The 19,872-nt window shown below is 42.6% G+C and overlaps 1 protein-coding gene across 2 annotated transcripts; it reads left to right on the forward strand.

The window, feature by feature from the left end:
• The first annotated feature begins 3,725 nt into the window (after window positions 1-3,725).
• Window positions 3,726-19,504, forward strand: map3k7cl (map3k7 C-terminal like). Of its 2 annotated transcripts, none has more exons than XM_079507565.1 (5): window positions 3,726-4,407; window positions 5,208-5,373; window positions 9,779-9,837; window positions 12,512-12,627; window positions 18,004-19,504. In XM_079507565.1, exons 2-5 carry the CDS (start codon window positions 5,298-5,300, stop codon window positions 18,185-18,187), a joined length of 435 nt encoding a protein of 144 aa, XP_079363691.1. In that variant the 5' UTR covers window positions 3,726-4,407; window positions 5,208-5,297; the 3' UTR covers window positions 18,188-19,504. The 2 variants fall into 2 exon arrangements, with proteins under 2 accessions (XP_079363691.1, XP_079363692.1); XM_079507566.1 differs by having other exon boundaries at window positions 5,291-5,373.
• Window positions 19,505-19,872: the final 368 nt, after the last annotated feature.

Below are 19,872 nucleotides of genomic sequence, written 5' to 3' on the forward strand. Positions count from 1 at the left end.
ATTTTTGAAAAAAGGTTAGTGGTTATGTGTGTCTGTGGGTGTTATAACCATTGAACCAACTACATTTGTTGTATCCATTGGAACACTTTACCTACTTTACATTATTGGTTTATTTGGTATATTAATGAACATTACTACAGATGTAGCATAAATACACTGGATTTAGCAGTAGTCCATCCGTAGTCTCCGGACATTGAACACTAAACAAAACTGACACAATACATGAGAGGACAGCATACAAAAACATAGTAGGCCTACATTTCTTTTCTTTTTTGTTGAGAAGTAACAGTTTTGGACATACAAGGTTTTCACTCATTTCCTCTCTCTCTCTCACTCTCACACACACCCTCTAGTCCTTTAATCAGTCCTTTAATCAGTTCTCCTCCTTGCCACCCACTCTCAACAGTACATTATCCTTCTTTCACCCTTTCCCTCATCTGGCCTCCGCTGGGCTCCCATCTGTAGGCAGCCCCTGTGGTCTCTCAGTGAGGCAACAGCATGGAGCGTCTGGCATATGTCAGAAATTGGAAGACACAGACAGGAAGAGGGCAGCGTAATTAAACGATAATAAATAATTGCTCCTGATAATTATTTTACTCGACTACAAAACAAAAGTGGAAAAATAATATAAAAGTGACCTTGAGCAAAACGGTAAGGGCAGCTACAGTATATGTTTGCTCACTCAAGGTTAAGTCTCTCTGGGTAGCGAAGGGCATCGGTTGAATGACTACAGTATAGGACAAAGGAGGAAGGAAGAGGACAAAGGAATAAACAGGACAAAACATGGTTCCTGTAAAATAATGCTTATACATTCAACCCCTCCGTCCTCACCCACCTGGCCTCACTTCTCTCCTCTCTTGTGGCCTCTTACAGCAGTGGTTTTCAACCTTTTTCATATCAAGGCCCATTATTTATTCGGCATTTGATCCACAGACCATGCACCATTTGATGAGATTTAGCTTCTCAGACCCAAAAACAAAAGAATATTGTGTTATTGTTGACGCACAATTCCATGCTGGCAAACGTTGATCAAAATAGAATTTCTTCTACATTCTCTAATTGTGTAGACTTCTTGTAAATTAAGTAATGCAGATGTTAACAATAATGTAACTCTTGAGAGAGTAAAATGAAATTGTTTCATTTGTGTATGGTACAATATTTGGGAAAATATATAACCGCTTCATATTCTCACAGTTACTTGTGTGAGACAGTGATGTGAATGCTGAACCCAAGGGGTTCCACCCTAGTGTGTGTGTGTGTGTGTGTGTGTGTGTGTGTGTGTGTGTGTGTGTGTGTGTGTGTGTGTGTGTGTGTGTGTGTGTGTGTGTGTGTGTGTGTGTGTGTGTGTGTGTGTGTGTGTGTGTGTGTGTGTGTGTGTGTGTGTGTGTGTACACGCGTATGGAGAAACATACCATATATTGAGATACTGTACACCTATGAGATAAATACAGCAGCTGCCATGGAGCCAAGTCACATTAGGATTTCACCTGCTTTTTCATTTGCTTCACTGAGACAAATGTCAAGGTTGGATGAGACGAGACCACTATAGAGATATGTTCACACTTCACCAGTTAATATCTGTGGTATTTCAACCAAGACACAACAATGAATACAGTTTAATGTCTGCTTCAATTAATCAATTCTGCTTCAATTCTGCTTCAATTGATCATCTTAATTGAAAATCAAATCAAATCATTGTTTTGTGTTGCAACCTGTGTGCATCCTGTGAGAACTGGACTAGGCTTTTCTTAATCTGTCCATGTAATGAGTTTTCAATTTTATTTGGTATTGAGATTAATTCTGGGATTGGACTCAGGCCAATGCAATAGCATCTTGTTGCTTCTATAATCCCCCCATAATCCACCCATAATTCTTAATCAAAACCAAAGACCTCTCTCTCTCTCTCTCTGTCTGTCTGTCTGTCTGTCTGTCTGTCTGTCTGACTGTCTGTCTGTCTGTCTGTCTGTCTGTCTGTCTGTCTGGCTGTCTCCTCTCTTTCTCTCTTTCTCTCTCTCTCTCTCTCTCACTCTCTCACTCTCTCTCTCTCTCTCTCTCTCTCTCTCTATATATATATATATATATATATATATATATATATATATATATATATATATATATATAGTCTATATTGTCAGTTATCTAATCCGTGGTGAATGAATGAGGTCATGGATTACAAGTCCTGTCATGACCTTGGCATTCTGCACAGCTGAGCTGAGATCTGCTCTAACTGTCCTGTGATGATCTCACATAAGTTCTATTGTCACCTACTTACATCCTCTACTGTTGAAGTGTGTGTGTGTGTGTGTGTGTGTGTGTGTGTGTGTGTGTGTGTGTGTGTGTGTGTGTGTGTGTGTGTGTGTGTGTGTGTGTGTGGTGGTGGTGGTGGTGGGAGGGGTGTTGTTGGCAGAAACCAAGAGAACACAATTGCCTTCACCTGATTTGTGACCTTGGCTTTGGGATTGAAGTCAGGGAGAAGGGGATAGACCTCTCTCTTTGTGGTGGGTGACTCACACCATAAGAACGTTCAAGATCACCCCCATGCTGTGTTCCCAAGTGTGTGTGTGTGTGTGTGTGTGTGTGTGTGTGTGTGTGTGTGTGTGTGTGTGTGTGTGTGTGTGTGTGTGTGTGTGTGTGCGCGCGCGCGCGTGTGTGTGTGCGTGCGTGCACGTGTGTGTGTGTGTGTGTGTAATGCCCTGGACTATAAAGTCAATGCAATGAACTTAACTTAAAAGGGGGTTCCTAAAGTATGGTAAAGGAGCATTACATGTCATTATTTAGTATAAGATAAATGCACCAGAGTGGATAATAGAATTTGCCCTTGCCTTCACAATGGTAGATGGTTTGTGTCCTCCATGCTCAATAAGGATCACATGCTGTATCACTGGCCATGGCTCTGCGTGTATATTTGTTACTTAGAAGGTCAGGGACCATGAAAGCTATCATATGACTTCATAAGAGAAGTGTCATGTGACAGTGAAATGGGCCTATAGGACAGGTCTACTGTATGTCAATGATCTGCCAATGAAGACAGATGAGCAGGCTTCCAGGAGGTGCAAAACATCCATCATATCTGTGTGTGTGTGTGTGTGTGTGTGTGTGTGTGTGTGTGTGTGTGTGTGTCTGAGTGTGTGTGCACGTGCACGTGTGCATATTGTTCCATTTTTCTTCCTTTTTTTCTCTTTGTCATGATGTACTCTACTCACTGTTTTGCTTTGCAAATAATTAAAATGCTAAATATGTTATTATCCATTTTGATACCACCATAATAAACCATAATAAAGACTGGCTGAGTTTCCTTTGAATCAACTTTGAATGAAGGAAATGCTGCCATCTGCTGGGAAGCAGAAGGTAGAACAAAAAGAAGAAAAGTTTTTTTTAGATGACAGGTTAATTATTAAGCCTGTGTCTTTTTAATCATAGACATTAATTTAATTACAATGTTTTGTGGATCTTCACAATGTTTTGCTCATTGGTTTCAACTAAGTGTAGCACAACCTTACTGTGACTGTCTCTTGGGGATAAAAATAAAAACACAAAACAAGGCCATTGCACGAATTAAACTGCAGTTTTAATTCAAATCATCAAAGCATGTCATCAGGATATCCCGTTGCCCATGTTCATGTTCAACAACACAAATGCAGATGTCATGCAGTCATCATGGGTGTGTACTGTGTGTATCATAATGTGCAAGTTGACACCGTGTTGCCTCACTCCAAGGCATGGGATATATCGCAAGTATGCAAGCCATCCCGCGAAAGAGAAACACATGGATGCTCTATTTTTTCCCTCACAAGCAATTATAGCAGAGGGTCATTCTGAGCAACTGCATCATTGCACAGCTATTGCTCTGCTGCCAGTAGAATGACCAACCCATAGGAGATGACCGTGACACTCCAAACAGTGCCGGAGCAATGGACATTTTTGCGTGCTAATGTCAACGTCATCTGAGACATTTAATTGGATTCTGGGGTGACGGATAACGAACGGACGGCATTCCACCACAGCCTGCGCCCTGTTGTGTTGCTCTGGACGCCTCTCAGACAGCGTGGCAGCGAATAACATGTCCACACAAACTTGAGTACTCTGTCACCACGCGATCGGCCTCTCAGCGGTAACGCTGTCGGCTAGAACTGAATAGAAAAGAAGGCCCATTGGTCACAGTAGGCGAAGCCGCGAAACAGTGAAAGTTTGCCTCATCTTTTCGGATCACTCAGGATCAGGAAGCCTTGGCTAGTTGGCTGAACACGCGCACGGTGCACCTGTGCTGCCTCAGCTCAGCTGCCTGTGTTGGAAATGCTCTCCTGGTGAAACAGGACTCAACGAAGAAGCAATAACAAGGAATAACTCCCGAACATTGAATTGATCTTTTATGAATTGGAGTTTCCTAGGTCAAGTTCCTCCTGTCAGGTAACGTTGGGTCTGCTGCTAGTGCTGCTAACTAACCCGCATGATGGGATTGGTCTGACTGAATATGTATGGCCAACATGTCATGTAGGCTAGACTCTGTCTTATCATATAGTGCCTGTCTGCACTTACTTATACTTCCATAAAACTAGTTGTTAATCACAGATAGCAAGATCAATATGACGAGCCTAACAAGTGGACAATGTGCTCATTGTGTGCTGTAGATAGACCACTTTACTGATAAGACAGGCTGGGGGCCTTGTCGGGGCAGATGCCCTGATATAAAAAGCCTGTACCTTCACCCTGAAGGGACATGCCAAATCTAGCCCTCAGAGGCAGTCTGTCAAAGCCGTCTAATTATTTAATCCCCCTTCAACAAGAAATGCATGACGAAACCATACTGGTGTGTGTGTGTGTGTGTGTGTGTGTGTGTGTGTGTGTGTGTGGAGACATCGTTTTAGACATCAAACCAGTTGATTGGGGACAATGGTTCAGGTAGGGGGCATGGAATTAAGTACAAAAAAAAAATCAAGTCTCCAAATGTTACACTGTATCATAGCAATATGATGCCTATACAAAGTTTTTACAAGTGAACAGCGTATTTCTCTCACAATCACACACACACACACACACACACACACACACACACACACACACACACACACACACACACACACACACACAGACGTACATGCTCATTTCTTTTGTGCAGTGCCAATGATTTCTGTACACCAAATGGGCCTCATGGTGTGACTGTGAAGCCTCTGCTTTTGTTTCTATGTTTCTTTCTTTGTGTGATGTAGGCCTACAGTACTATGTTTGCACTGTAGCATTGTGACTGTACTAACTCACTGATGTCTTGGCTGTGACCTGTGGTCCTGTGAAGAGGATAAATGATCACCTCAACCAGAAGAGTGTCTCCTGATAAATCTGAAGTTAGAATCGCCTTCAGCCTTGACGACACATCAGGTAAATGTACACACACACACACACACACACACACACACACACACACACACACACACACACACACACACACACACACATGCATGCCCCCCCCCCCCCCCCCCCCACACACACACACACACATGCATGCCCCCCCCCCCCACACACACACACACACAGGGCAGGCGCATGCATGCCACACGCACACACAGGCACATGCATGCCACTTGCACACACACACACACAACACACACAGACACACACACACAGTAATAGCTAGTACTGTACGTAGCAGTACTGTGTGCGTACAGCCGTACACAGTACACACGCACGCACACAAACCCAGGCACATGCATGCCACACACACACACACACACACACACACACACACACACACACACACACACACACACACACACACACACACACACACACACACACTGAAAATGTGGTTTACAGTAAGTGGTTTACTTATTTTTATTAAGAGGTTGACGGCTCACCCCCACCTCAATTCCACAGTGGAACATTCTCCACCTGTAGTTGTGGGGCCTACAGTTCTCTTACGGCATTCCCAGTGTGTGTGGATCACATGCACTGAATTCTTCCCACCAAAACAGACCTGGCACAAGTCTGGCTCCTCGCACCGTGACATACTGTGTTAATTTAAACTTTAAATGAACACAGTATTTCACTGTGCGGGGAGACAGATTTTAAAGGCTATATAGATTAAATTTTTATGAAAATAAATGGAAAGTAATTACAGAATAGATAATAATACAATAAAAACAATAAAAGCATCATTCACTCAAATGTTATGTAATATAGGTGTTGAGATGATTTGATTAGATTTATTTGATCTGCGCAACAGTTTATATGTACTGTACATGCATAATGTGTTAGTTCTTTCGGTGGTAAAGTTGACAGACTAGTTGTTGTGCCAGTGAATTAAGAAACCCTAGGGGGGCTTACAGTATGTGAGAACCTCACTGTTTTTCATTACATAGATACAATAATTATCATTAACACATTTACTGCGTTATAAATCAATATCTTAACTCCTGTTCCCTGCCGGTGTTTACAAACCTTTGAAGAATAACAGCGTCGCAATTGTAACTTCATTTCATGAAAATCCACCTGAAAATAGTCCCATCGTTTGTGTTTGAGTCGGGGAATGAACCACTGCGATGGTAATGCTGTCAGCGCAGGCCCACTTGAGCATCACGAAGATGCCAAAAGCCACTCGTGGCCGACGTCTCTTCCTGTGCAATGAAGCTCCACTCACGCGGCAAGCTTTTCTGGGAATCTGGCCGACGCGGCATTCTGCCGCGTGGGTGGAGCTTCATTTCCATCCACCAGCTGTCTAAAAACCCAGAAGAGACGCTACGAGCGGCTTTTGGTCGCGCATGGAAGTCCAAGTGTGCCCATTGAGCCTCGGTTTCCCAGAAGCCTTAGGAATCGAGCGTCAGTTGGGTTCTTTTCCCGATCACGTGATCCAAACGTGTGACGTGTCACGGAAGTCCGACGGAAACCCTGTATGTCTTAAAAGTTATTAAAAAAACGGCGAATTAAAAACAAAAGGCAGGTTTAGTGTGTTCTGCAGGTTTAGTGTGTTCCGCAGGGAAAGACAATGGGGGAAAAAGACGGGGTTTAGCGTGATCCACAGTCAAACAGTTAAAAACAAAACATAAACAAAAAATCACACCCGTGTGAAGTGAGGGGCGGTCTTAAATGGGAATTTAATGTTTGTAGGACAAAAATAGCTGATTTGCTCGTCCACACTCCACATACTGTATGATGTAAATTCTCCATTCATTGTCAATGGGAATTTAATGTTTGTGTAAGATGAAAATCTACACTACACTATATAGGAGGGGCTAGCCCCTCAACAAGTGATAAAGAAAATAACAAATAAATACATACAAAAATGTGACAGAGGTGACATCTAGTGGGTGTCTAGTGTATTGCCTCTTTAACAGAGAGTGTACAAAATGCAACCAAATGGACCAGGCTGTGACACTGAACGTCTGGGTTTCCGAGGCTACTGAGGATTTGACTGTAAGCACTGAGCAGCTTACATCATCTCACTTTTAAATGAGTTTGTTCTTCCCGTCCGGGGGGCTAAGAGACAGGTGCTTCGTCTCTAGCCTGGAAACATGACGAATCTGCCAGAGCTAAACAAATATATATATATATATATATTAGTCTGGCCATGCCAGGCTACTCCGTCTCTATTTCTGTTAATGAAAACTATAAACATATTGAAAACAAATTCACATAAAACCCTCTGTTATTTTTACATTGAACCCATTTGGGTCCATTTTCACCCTCACACATTTAAATTAACACATGAGGATTTTGCATGTTGTGCATTGGCAAGTGTGTATTGTATGCAACTGTGCACATTCAGACTACACAGGCCTGTGGACAGACACACACACACACACACACACACACACACACACACACACACACACACAGTGGCCCGGCACGGGCATGGTACTAGATGCTGTCAGTCACAGTGTTTTACTGCAGAGGGGCCAAGCAATGGGATGGCAGCTGCAGCTTTGCAATGGCAGAGTCAGGTTTCTCCCTCTAATACTAACGCTGTCGCTCTGCCCGCTGCCTGATTCACTGTTCAGCTTTTAGAACACTGGCCTATATTTATAAGCAGTTAACACTTACTCGACTACCCCACCCATCCTCGTTGTCTTTCCGACACACATGCATGCACGTGCGCGCAAGCGCACACACACATACACACAGACACAGGCTCACAAGGAGAGAGAGGGAAAGCTGTGAAGATAACAATATATCTTGATGTATAAGTTCTCATGAGGAACTTTGAGTCGAGGCCGAGGGACCCATTCACTGCACAGACCAGCGCACATCTTTCTACGTTACTTAATTGGTGCCTTTTTTTCCCCTCTTATCTAATTTGTTTTCCTTCCTTCATCCCTCCCGCCTTCCTTTCTTATTTTCTTCCCTCCTACGATAACGACAAAACGAGATAAAACTTGATTAATCCCCGAGGGGACGTTTGTTCTTTCTAGTAGTTAAAACGCAAAGCTTTTGCACACCTACAGGCGACAGGTGCGTAGGAGAGGGTACGGTGCCCGACAATGAAAAAGGAACAAACACCCGCACACTGTCTTCAAATTCAGTGAACCAACTTTAATAGGGGCTGTCTTTTTTTCAGGCTAAAAAAATTATAGCCTGATGATGGCCGCATTGGCCGAAACGTTGCGGTTTCCCTATTTAAGTTGGTTCACTGCATTTGAAGACAGTCTTTGTTCCTTTTTGTTTGTTCCTTTTCCTTTTTCTAGTAGTTAAAATGTAGTCCTAGTTTTAGTTTCATTTTTCAAGAGCCAGAAGTGACAGTCTGGAGCATTAAGTCCCTGTCTTCCTAAATAAAGGTTTGCATATTCCCTGGATCATGTCCTAGTCCCTCCAGACTCATGTTTCTCAGCAGGAGAGCTGAGACCTGTGTTCTGTCCAGGGATCATCATCCAGACCCTCCATGACTCCATGCCAGGCGTACCTCTAACCATGCTCCGTGTCAATCCCCAGCATGAGTACTGTATTTATTCTGCATCATAATTGGCCCCATGGCTGCTGGCTAGCCCACTAATACGGCCTGCTTTTAGAAGGTTGCGTCATACCAGGATTCTCCACATGTGTTTCCACAACTCTAGGGGGACATAGCTGGCGAGACGAGGGCCGGTGCAGATAACCTGTCTGTTTCTGTCTGTCTGGCTGCCTGTCTCTCCGTCTGACTGCCTGATTCTGCCGGTCTACGTGACTGGCTGCTTGTTCCCTGTTATGCTGTCCGTCTACCCATAACTATATTCTTATCCTGTGTGTCTTTCAGTCGGACAGCTCATTACTGTTGTTCAGTTAGAGGACATGGCTCATTTATAAGTGCAGCACTGTGTTGCTATGTTGTGGTGTCACACAAGAAGCCCCTATAAAGTTTCGCTCAGAGCCCTTTTATGAGACAGAGAAAGACATTGAGCTACTGCCAGTTGGCCTATGCATTGGAAGGCATTGTTTCTTGGGTGAGGGTATGGTAGGCATGAAACAAACAATATTAATGACCAAATAAACACACCATGTTCAAAGTAAGACATTCACCGTAGCCCACAACAACAGCAGCAAAAGAAACAAAATACTAAATGCATTTCTATACTAAGGTAAAAAAAATAATAATCTCGCTCTCGCTCTATCTATATATATATATATATATATATATATACAGTGTATATATATATATAGACTAGTGTACAAAGTACATTCATTCATCCATTTTTACTTTTAGACACAAACAAGAAAAAAATCAAAAGTAAAGAAAAGGATAATACAGATCTTCTTTAATACTAAATAACACAATTAAAATATAGCACCTACCTTACTTGAGTTTTTGCTCTAATAGACATAAAAGATGTGGGGGAACTCTCTCAGACGATACCAGACCTGGAGCAGCGACTACAGGTATGAGTAAACGTATGAGAGTGTGTGTGTGTGTGTGTGTGTGTGTGTGTGTGTGTGTCCCTGTGCGTGCGCTTTAAATGAGTGACCTATCAAATTCTGTGACTCCCAATAGTTGACATGTTTGCAATTTCAATTGATCTGTTGTAAATGAGCAAGGGAGAGCAAGACCTTTTGATAATAGCGATCAGGATCTTCAGTGAATAGACCTCAAACCCAATCCTAAAAGCCACAAGCCAGGGACGTGCGGGAGAACAATGAACAGTTTTTAGTTTAAAAAGAAATAAGAGTAAAGGCTGATTTATGTTTTGTCAAACAAACGTTGACACTTTCTTCAGTTGATAATACACAGTATACATTAGCCATAACCACTTAAAAGACTAGCTGAAATTAACTTTCATCCTTTTAGAGAGCATATTTTCTGTCTTAATGGGGACATAGTCTTGGATATGAGAGTGGATCAAAGGTTGGCTTGTAGCCTTGTAGTTGTGACACGTCATACTGGTAAACCTGCACATTTGTTGTTACAGATACAACCCACCAATACTAGACATGGCTATGCCACCAGACAGGCTATGGATGGTCACTTTACTCTGCCTGTAACACATTGTGTGCCCACACAACACTTAAAAAAAAAAAAACAGGGTGCCCACTTTTTACATTCATTTCTTTTGACTTTCTTTTAAATACAAAACTAAAAAGACGCCCACAGACGTCTTGGGCACCACATAGCGGTAATTCCCAGGATGTCTGTGGACGTCTTGGGCACAAAAGCTACCATGAGAACCAATGTACCTAAGAGAATGGTAATGTATAGAGCAGGAATACATTGGAATGGGCGCCCGCCACATATAATAAACATAAATAAAGAATAAATCAAGCAAATTGAAGGAAGCAGTGATTAGTAAATAAGTTATTTTTAGTTTTATGTTTAGTTGGACACCAGGAAGAGTAGTCTTCACTGTGGTGAGGACAAATGGGGATCCACAGTAACTATATTTAATAGCATACAAATTATGCCAATAATAATTATGTCAAAGTCCCATGTTGGATTCTGTCTGGTCTTGAGTGTCATCTCATCTGTCTCTATTATCTCTACACTGCATTGACTAAATTAGTGAAGAGCAGTAGTTTACATACGAATAGTGTAACATGAAACTAACACACCAGAGGGAGTGCTATTACGCACGATGTTGTCACTGGTGTGTTGCAGTTGTAGGCACAAGGCAGGAGGCTGAGCTTAGTAGACCAGCACACCAGTGCCAATGTCACGGTGAATCTAAGATGATGAATTCACAATGTGAAAAATATTCACACCCAGCAGCACCATGCTCTTTATATTTAATATTTTTCTAAGGACATAAAGTACCAAAGAGAGCAAAGCAGCATACAGAGCAGCAGGTGAATGTCTCAGTCTTCACAGAGGCATGACTGTGAAGAGTTAGAACGTTGTGCTTTGGAAAGTTCAGCGCCGGTTTGGCTCTGTGATGGCACGACATCCCATACCACTGCTAGTTGTACCACCATAATTTCCAAACCTTTTTTCTCAGGTCACCCCTTCTAAATCCAAGGCACCCCTGAATTACATTGTTTTTGTTTGTTCTTTCCCCATAAGATGTGTGTCACAAGAACTACTCGACAGAACAGTAGTTTCCATTAAGACATTAATACAATATTGTATTTTTTTTTTACATTTGACTTTTAACCATTTGAATCCATATTCTGGGGGTACATTCACGCTGTGAGCTTGTAGATTGTCTATTTTTGGCGAGGACGTTTGGTCAGGTGGTCCCTCTTACAGATAGTGTATACGTGGTTAAACTAAAGTGATACAACTGAATGCTTCCCTAATTAACCCCCTAACTTATGTACTAGTTTGTGAGAGTAGTCATGGACATAAACACCAGGGACGTAGCTGACCATTTGGTTGCCCTACTCGTAGGATATTTGTGCTGCCCCCCGTCCCGATGAGAGCGCTGCGTTTCCTCATTCAGATCGGCTATTTTCGGCGTTTGTGAGGACGCACACACGGCCGCTCGTTATTACGTGGCGGAGCCGCAGAGAAAATTGTTATTATGAGGTTCGGCTTGGTACTTTTTGGCACATTTTGTTGCCCCCCTCGACGTGTTGCCCTACGCGCAGGGAATATTGCGTGTATACGTAGCGACGGCACTGATAAACACAGACAGACAACACACACAGTGTGGTGGACATGCATGCAAATTCCAGGTCTGAGGAACCAGGACAAAATACCTTTACTCTTCATGTACTGTACCCGTAAACAAGATATTATAACAAATAAAACTCTTGATTCTGGCAAGACCTATCGGCAATCTGTCTCCTTGTTCCATTTGCTGTCATCTCCATCACAAGCTTCCTTTGATATGTGCAAAGGGGAGGTGCACCTTGTGCTGACACACAAAACGCCACAGTTGTAGGTGGGGGCACCTGTTTGATCATATACTAGATCAGCGGTCCTCAATGTTTTTTGAGCTTTTGGACCACTTGCATTGCCAGGGAAACTATGCCAGGGAAGGCTTGAACTTATCTAACATTCATGACTTTTTGCACACTGGGTGCACAGTAACATTTGACAGTCTCTTGTCCAAAATTACTCACAATAGCTTAGTAAATATTACTCTCAGAGTCCAGTTCACCACTTTCTTCTTCCTTTCAGCCAGTGCCTCCGTCTGGCTCTCTGAGGGAGAGTGTGCAGGTGTACAGGGAACACTGCAGGATGGCACGAGACTACCTTCAGGTCAAACATGAGCTTGCCGTGCTGGAGGACCGCAAGTAAGTCCCACAGTAACTGACGTATGTCTGTACTAGCATCTGTACTATTGAGTATGTCTTTGATGTCTAGTCCAGTGGCGATGAAGACACAATGTATAACATACCCATTAGGACACACACATTGTTATCACATACCCAGCCTTCATTTGCCCTAGGTGAGGGTTGTTGTAAAAGGACAGAGATTAGCTGCCGTATCTTCCCTGCAGCTACCCAATCAATACAGTAATGCCATAACTTCCCTATGGAGTAGCTGAACAATCAGCACAGATAACGTGCCACTACATGCTGAACTGGCACTGCAAGAAATCTCGCAGTCTCAAAAAACACCTATAATGCCAGGGTTAAAGTGGCAAAGGGACTCAACATGGTGAGTCCACAAACATTTGTACATACTGGCTACTGTACAAAATACTAGGTCAGCCCACTGTGGCTAGTGCTAGAGTGTTTTAGAGAACAAGGCAATTCAAGTTTCTTTGTTCTGTATAGCACATTTCAAGGCAATTCAAAATTCTTTACACAAAACATTACAAGCATTAAGACAAAACTAGACTGGTGCCCGGCTGTAGAGCACCGAGTCGGTAATGATGGAAGTCGGAGATCCATTCCCCACCCGGCTATGCAACACCCATTGTATCCGTGCCAGAGTACCCGTGTCCCTTTTATGCCCATATATGGAGATTTCTGTATGTCTCTCTGTGTCCCTTTATTCCTACAGTATACATGTACTATATATAGACCATATATAGACCCTGGGCAGTGGGCAGGGGCCCTGTCCAGAGCCCGGGCAGAGGCCTTTTGTGGCGGTTCTGGACAACCACAGGTCTGACCGACTCCACACCGGGCACTGCACTACCTGTGGGGGTGTTGAATTTGAAGTCGGTGGGGCGAACGGTCACACATTCGTATAGACAGACGTACAGAGACATGGTGCATTTATAGATAGATGTAAAAGAAACACATTATAGTACATACAGTTAAATACAGTAAAAACAGTTATTAAGAGATCAAATTAAAGAATAAAGTTACAGTGCAGTGCAAGATATTAATCAAAAGCCTCTATAGGCATCAGCAAACAGAGTCTTCAGCTTTTATTTAAAAGAACAAAATACGTTGCTAAGTGGCAGAGCATTTATCATTGCTGTTTTCAAATCTATGCAGTTGTAATTTTCTATGGGTGTGTTGGTCTTAAAATGAGGTCTGGTGTGGCGCATTAAGGGCGCAATGATTTCTTGCTCACAAAGAGATTTATTTCAGTAAGACGGTCAAACTTTATTGTTGATTATGATCAAATATCTTACCTCTTGTCATGTCCGATTTTAGAGAGGGGTCAATCACTAATCGATATACAAACAATATAGTGATTGTTTTTAGCTGGAATGAAAATAGACTTTCTGTGTGGATTGTGCACCGATATGAAGGTACAGTCACAGTGACAGTAGTACAGATAATATATTTTTACTTTTCACTCCAAGAGTAAATAAATACTGTAGCAGCAGCTAAATGCTAAATTAAAACTAAGTTCTACTAGAGGATTTGGTTATCAGAGAACCCGATATCAGAGACATAACGGTGGCCGATATTTCAGTTGGACACTTTATGTTACTGTATAAATACTGCTCCCATAGATGGTCCATTGCAATTGGTTCACCTCCAACTCTATCATTTAAATAACAATGCGCTATGACAAAGGCACAAAGCTCTTAAAAGGAATGGGACCACTGATTAGTCGAATGTATGTTCATGTTGCGCCCAAAACACACCAATTAGCAAGTCATACAAGCTTTGCGCCCAGATAATGTGTCGTAAACACCCCCTTGCCTTCCGTTCTGCACCATGTGCCATAGATGACCTAACTACGGCCCCTAGTGTTAAATTAACGCTTGGTAGTTTACAGTGCACTCTCACACAAGTGCACAATACTTACTGTACAGTACACGGTCTGTCCCCTGTGTCCTGAGCAGCTGTGGGTGGTCTTAGCAGAGGGATTTTGGGGGCCCTGGCTGTGGCTGTTGCACCCATCTCCTCTTTACGGTCGGTTCCTAAATAGAGAAACACCCAAGGTCTGCTCCACTGACAACAGGTTCCCACACAGAGAAGATTAGCCTTGATGATGAGTCAGACACACTCACACACACACACACACACACACACACACACACACACACACACACACACACACACACACACACACACACACACACACACACACACACACACACACACACACACGTACTGTACACTTTCATACTTGCAGTGGTGAATGCATGCATTGAGTACTATCAAACGGTAACGCAGACTATTCTTTATGAGAGTGCCTGACCACCCCTACACTGAACAGACAGGGAATTAGTAAATCATATCAAATCCCTATGACAACATGCATGCACGCACGCACGCACGCACGCACGCACGCACGCACGCACGCACGCACGCACAAAACAACTGTGTTTAAGCCTATTAGTGTGTCGTGGCTGCTCTACAGTACAACTGAGTTTCACAAGAACCATTGTGAAAGAGGTGAAACAGCATGACCGGGCTAAAGATTGTCAAACCACATAAAAAAGAACAGTCATTCTCAACGTAGCTAAACTTCTCTCTTAAAAGCTACACTTTCCCACCGGGATGGAGGAAGACTGATTAACAATTTGTTTACATTGTTGCGATATGGCTTATGAGGAGAAATATCACACACACACACACACACACACACACACACACACACACACACACACACACACACACACACACACACACACACACACACACACACACACACACACACACACACACACACAGTTACCACACCTACTGTAACCCACCATTCAAAGTCCAAAGAGTGTGAGTTGGCGCTATGCCAGACTATAGGTCAACTCTTTCTATCTACAGTAAATCAGGAAGTGTTTTTCTTTTACAGTGGTGACATTTCAGCTACCAGAAAAATAAACTTGACATTCATTACACTCATTACAGTTATTACTCATTACACATTACACATTTAATGGTAATTTTGAGTCTTAAATGTATCATTGTGCAAATATGTGCTACTGTATAATATATTGAACTCTCTTTTTTAATGCTATCATGGTTTTAAACGGTTAACCACTTTCAACCTTGCATCCCTATTCAGGCATGTCATTAGGTGAGATTTTTCAAAAATATAGCGAAATTAGCAGGTCTATACACTCACACCACACTGGAACACTGTCAACTTGTAAATCTACTATATTCATAATATTTTAAATAAACTGACAGCGAGCTTATTATGTTTCTCAGAAAGACATAGGCTACTGTATGTAATGGGCCCTATTCTACAAGCAGCGAAGTGCAGTGCTAGTATCATTGCTAGTTTACAACCGACACAATTGTTATTTAGACGCCCAGCACCCACATTGTATAATTGTCTCCACCAGGCCGAAGGCATGGGGAGAGAGTATGTTTTGCACTTCGTCCGTGTGTCCTTCCTTCAGTCCGTCCGTCCGTCCGTCCGTTATCAGCTAATCTCCGGCACCGTTGGCCCGATCCATGCCAAACTTTGCACACACACTCCCTGGATGCCAACGATGAACCTCTGCCCCACATTTTCCAGAACGGCCTGTTATAGCGCCACCATGAGGCAGCTTTTCACATTTTTTACCTAAAACTGCACCGATCTGCGTGAAACGTTGCATGCACACTCCCTAGAGGCCAAGGACAAACCTTTGACCTGCATTTTCCGCATCTGCCTTTTATAGCGCCACCAGGAGGCCGACTTTTGTAAAACACATTTTTTGATATTACTCCTCCAGATTCTGTCCAAAAATCTCACAAATCGTTACACAGTATCTCTATGGTCATGTGCTCAAGTCGGATCTGTCCGATATTTCATATTCCATCCTAATTGGCTATAATTGGCTTTCAGTTTGCAAGATTGCCCCGTTTTGAACAAAAGCCTCAAATCATGAACGCAGCATGCAATTTACGTGAAATCTTTCACACATTTTCTTACTAGGCTGAGGAATATATCCCACCCTTTTCACATTGGCCTGTTATAGCGCCACCAACAGGTTGATTTTTGCAAAACACATTTTTGGAACAAAATTCCTCCAAAACATGTTTATATTAATCCTAAACATTTTGCCAAACATCTCACACAGTCCTATCCTCCTGGTGGAGACCTGTGCCCAGAAGGGCACTTTTTCTAGTTCCCAAATGTACTTGGCTCATCTGTGTGCTGATGGGCGTTGTTGGTCTTAAAATGTGGTGTGTTAACTTCTGGCGCTATCTTAGGTACAGTGAGAAAAGTCTAAAAGGTTGATTGCTTACGATGGCACATTATTGACCTCTTGAACCACAACGCACCCTATAGAACGAATCACCATGACCAAAAATGTATTTCCTGGTAGATCATATAAATATGATTTTGTTATGAATATCCACAGGTTGACATACTGTAGCTTACAGTATGTTCTGGACACTTTATTAGACAAGCATTTTAACATTCTGATCTGGTCCATTCTGTGGGGAATATTTGCCAGAAATGGCTGAGCTACAAGCTCACAATGCATTGCAGTGCGACACGTTCGGTTGTGAGCTTGTAGAGCACAGAGCCGACTCGGGAATCGAGGGTATACGTGGTTAAAATGTGTGTCTTATGTATAGAGGGTATGCGTGTGACATCATTATCATACCCGGAAGTTGTGCGGGAACACTTACTGAGTGGCAAAAAAAACCCTACTTTCTGGCCTTGACAGCCCATACATCCAAACAGAAAAGTCCTATCTGATTGCGTTAAACCCACTTTGCCACTCGTAACTCACTTTATGCATGCGCATACCCTCTATAGGCAGGTTCACAATATGAGCACACTGCTTGCAATAAAATCTATCTGAATTCAACACAACAGTCACGTTCAGCATGATACTGTTTGATGAATTGAACAAGGTGGACCCTCTTGTAAACAAGTGTAATGCTGTATTGGGTCGTCCACTCACAGTTAACAGTCTTTGTATTGAGTTGTGCTTGAAATGTACTGTAATTCTGCAAAGTGTTAATACATATTTAAATCAATCAAAGACAATTCTGAGAGTCTCAGAATTGAGGTTGAAAAAGGAATAAAAAATAACTATGGCCAGCGGTTGCTCTGTTTCGTGATGTCATTCACCCAATGGCGTGGATAGCTTGGCCTTCTGCCATGTAATACGTGTGTTGAAAGTGTCTCATTGTGAGATTCATCAACAGTACTGCTGATAAGATTGTTTGTTTCTCTTTCTCTCTCTCCCCATCTCCCCCACATGCACCCGCGCGTGTACACACACACACACACACACACACACACACACACACACACACACACACACACACACACACACACACACACACACACACACACACACACAGACGACAGCTATTGGTGGAGCTGGTGGAGGATGAGCAGGTCGCCATGGAGATTGCTCGCCTGGAGGAGGAGTTCAGACTCCTAACGGAGGAGAACCGCACGCTGGTGAACGTCCACTCTGAGCGTGCTCAGCAGCTGGAGATGCTCTGCCTGACCAATCAGACGGGGCAGGAGGACCCCTCATGACCTTCGACTTCCATGGAACCAGCCCAAGACCTCCAGAAATCCAGGAAATAGGGGGTAGGGGGAGAAAGAAACCTCACCTCGGCAGCCATTTTGTAGCTGCAGTTTATGAATCGGCTAATTGCAGAGAAGCGCGCCATGTTTTTATTCCATATAAGTCTTGTATTGCCTATCGTTGAACCACAGACATGGTTTCACATGACTATAACATTGTTGTTGTAATTCTGTTTAACTAAAGGGTTCTGACATGAGAACATTTATGTAGCTCACATGTGGTTGATACATAATGGCCATGTTTGTATGGAGTGTAGATATGTTTCAGCCCTGGTCCTCATGGATTCATAATATAGCTAGTTTTCCTGACATCTTTGTCATTCAGTCAGGTACTAGTTAGTCCTCAGAGGCCAGGTAATAAATGCAAAATGCACCCTGGCCCAAGGTTGGAAACCAGGCCAACATTGAAAGCATTGAAATGCTTTTATGTTTGTTTATTTTTGTTTGTACATTGTCAGTTACTCTGCTTCTGACTAGATTTTCTGATGTCTTCTCTGATTGTCTGGAGACCCATGAACACATGGAACCTTCTTTGAACCAGTGAGTCTCCCCCCATCCCTCACCCCAATCTTCCTTCCTGATCTCTCTGCAACGCCTAGTCGCCTACACTTCATTTGGAATGCCGTTAGGGTGGCACTTGGCATCAAGGAAGCAAGTTGATTTATGAGATACTAAGAATTCACTTGTGACATCAGGGAAGAAGACAGCTATTACATTTTACCGGTTCATGAGCCCTCCACCTAATTATCTTTTTAAAGAAGCATGTACTGTACACCACACTCATAACAGGTGTAAAATATGTTTTGTGTCCATGCAACCTGTTCCACCATTTTAGGGAAGTACCACATAATAGCCAAACGGTGGCATCTCATTCGAAACTATAAATAAAAACATGTTTTATTTTAAGATAAGCTTTGTTCCCTCATTTCCATTGTGAGCGGTCACTGATAGGTTGGTGGAGCTGTGTGATGTACCACGGGCCCCTTGCATGGAAAAAGGAACTTTAGGCAGATTAGTTATTCCTCTTCCTTGAGCAGGCAGATGTGAGAATCATGTGATTTAAGTGCTATGAATGTGGTGACTCATTCACATTTCATGTTTGGTTTTCTGTGCTAACTTGACTTGAATGACCCATCCTATACATTTTGCTGTACCTGTTTGACAGTGGTGTCTGTCATCAGTAATTATACTCTTCACACAATATTGTGTAAGGCTATGTTTACCAGAGTAAATATGGCCAAAACAGCTGTTGTCATGCTAATTAAATTCCACTAAATTACAACTAAGACAATTGCTTAATTATTTGGGTAAAGGGTTTATTATTCTATTATAAATGTTGCCTCCATTCCCTCACACACAAAAATCGGATTGTGAAAATTGATCCCATGGTTAAATTAACACCAAGGATTTTATTGTGCAGACTGCAATGCTCTCATAGTTATGTGATTGTGATCCATAGCCTCGGAGACAGCAGGCGTTTTGTTTATGTTATGCCCCAAAAAAAAAAAAAAAAGTTTTGCCAATTATTGATATTGATATTGAAGTTGATAAGACCTTGGACTGTATTCCTTCAGTAAGAATGTGATGTGAATTATAGACAATTTTACAACCTTTATTGTTCTGCTGACTCAAGT

This window comes from Electrona antarctica, assembly GCF_951216825.1.
Source record: "Electrona antarctica genome assembly, chromosome: 8".
NCBI classification, from domain to species: domain Eukaryota; kingdom Metazoa; phylum Chordata; class Actinopteri; order Myctophiformes; family Myctophidae; genus Electrona; species Electrona antarctica.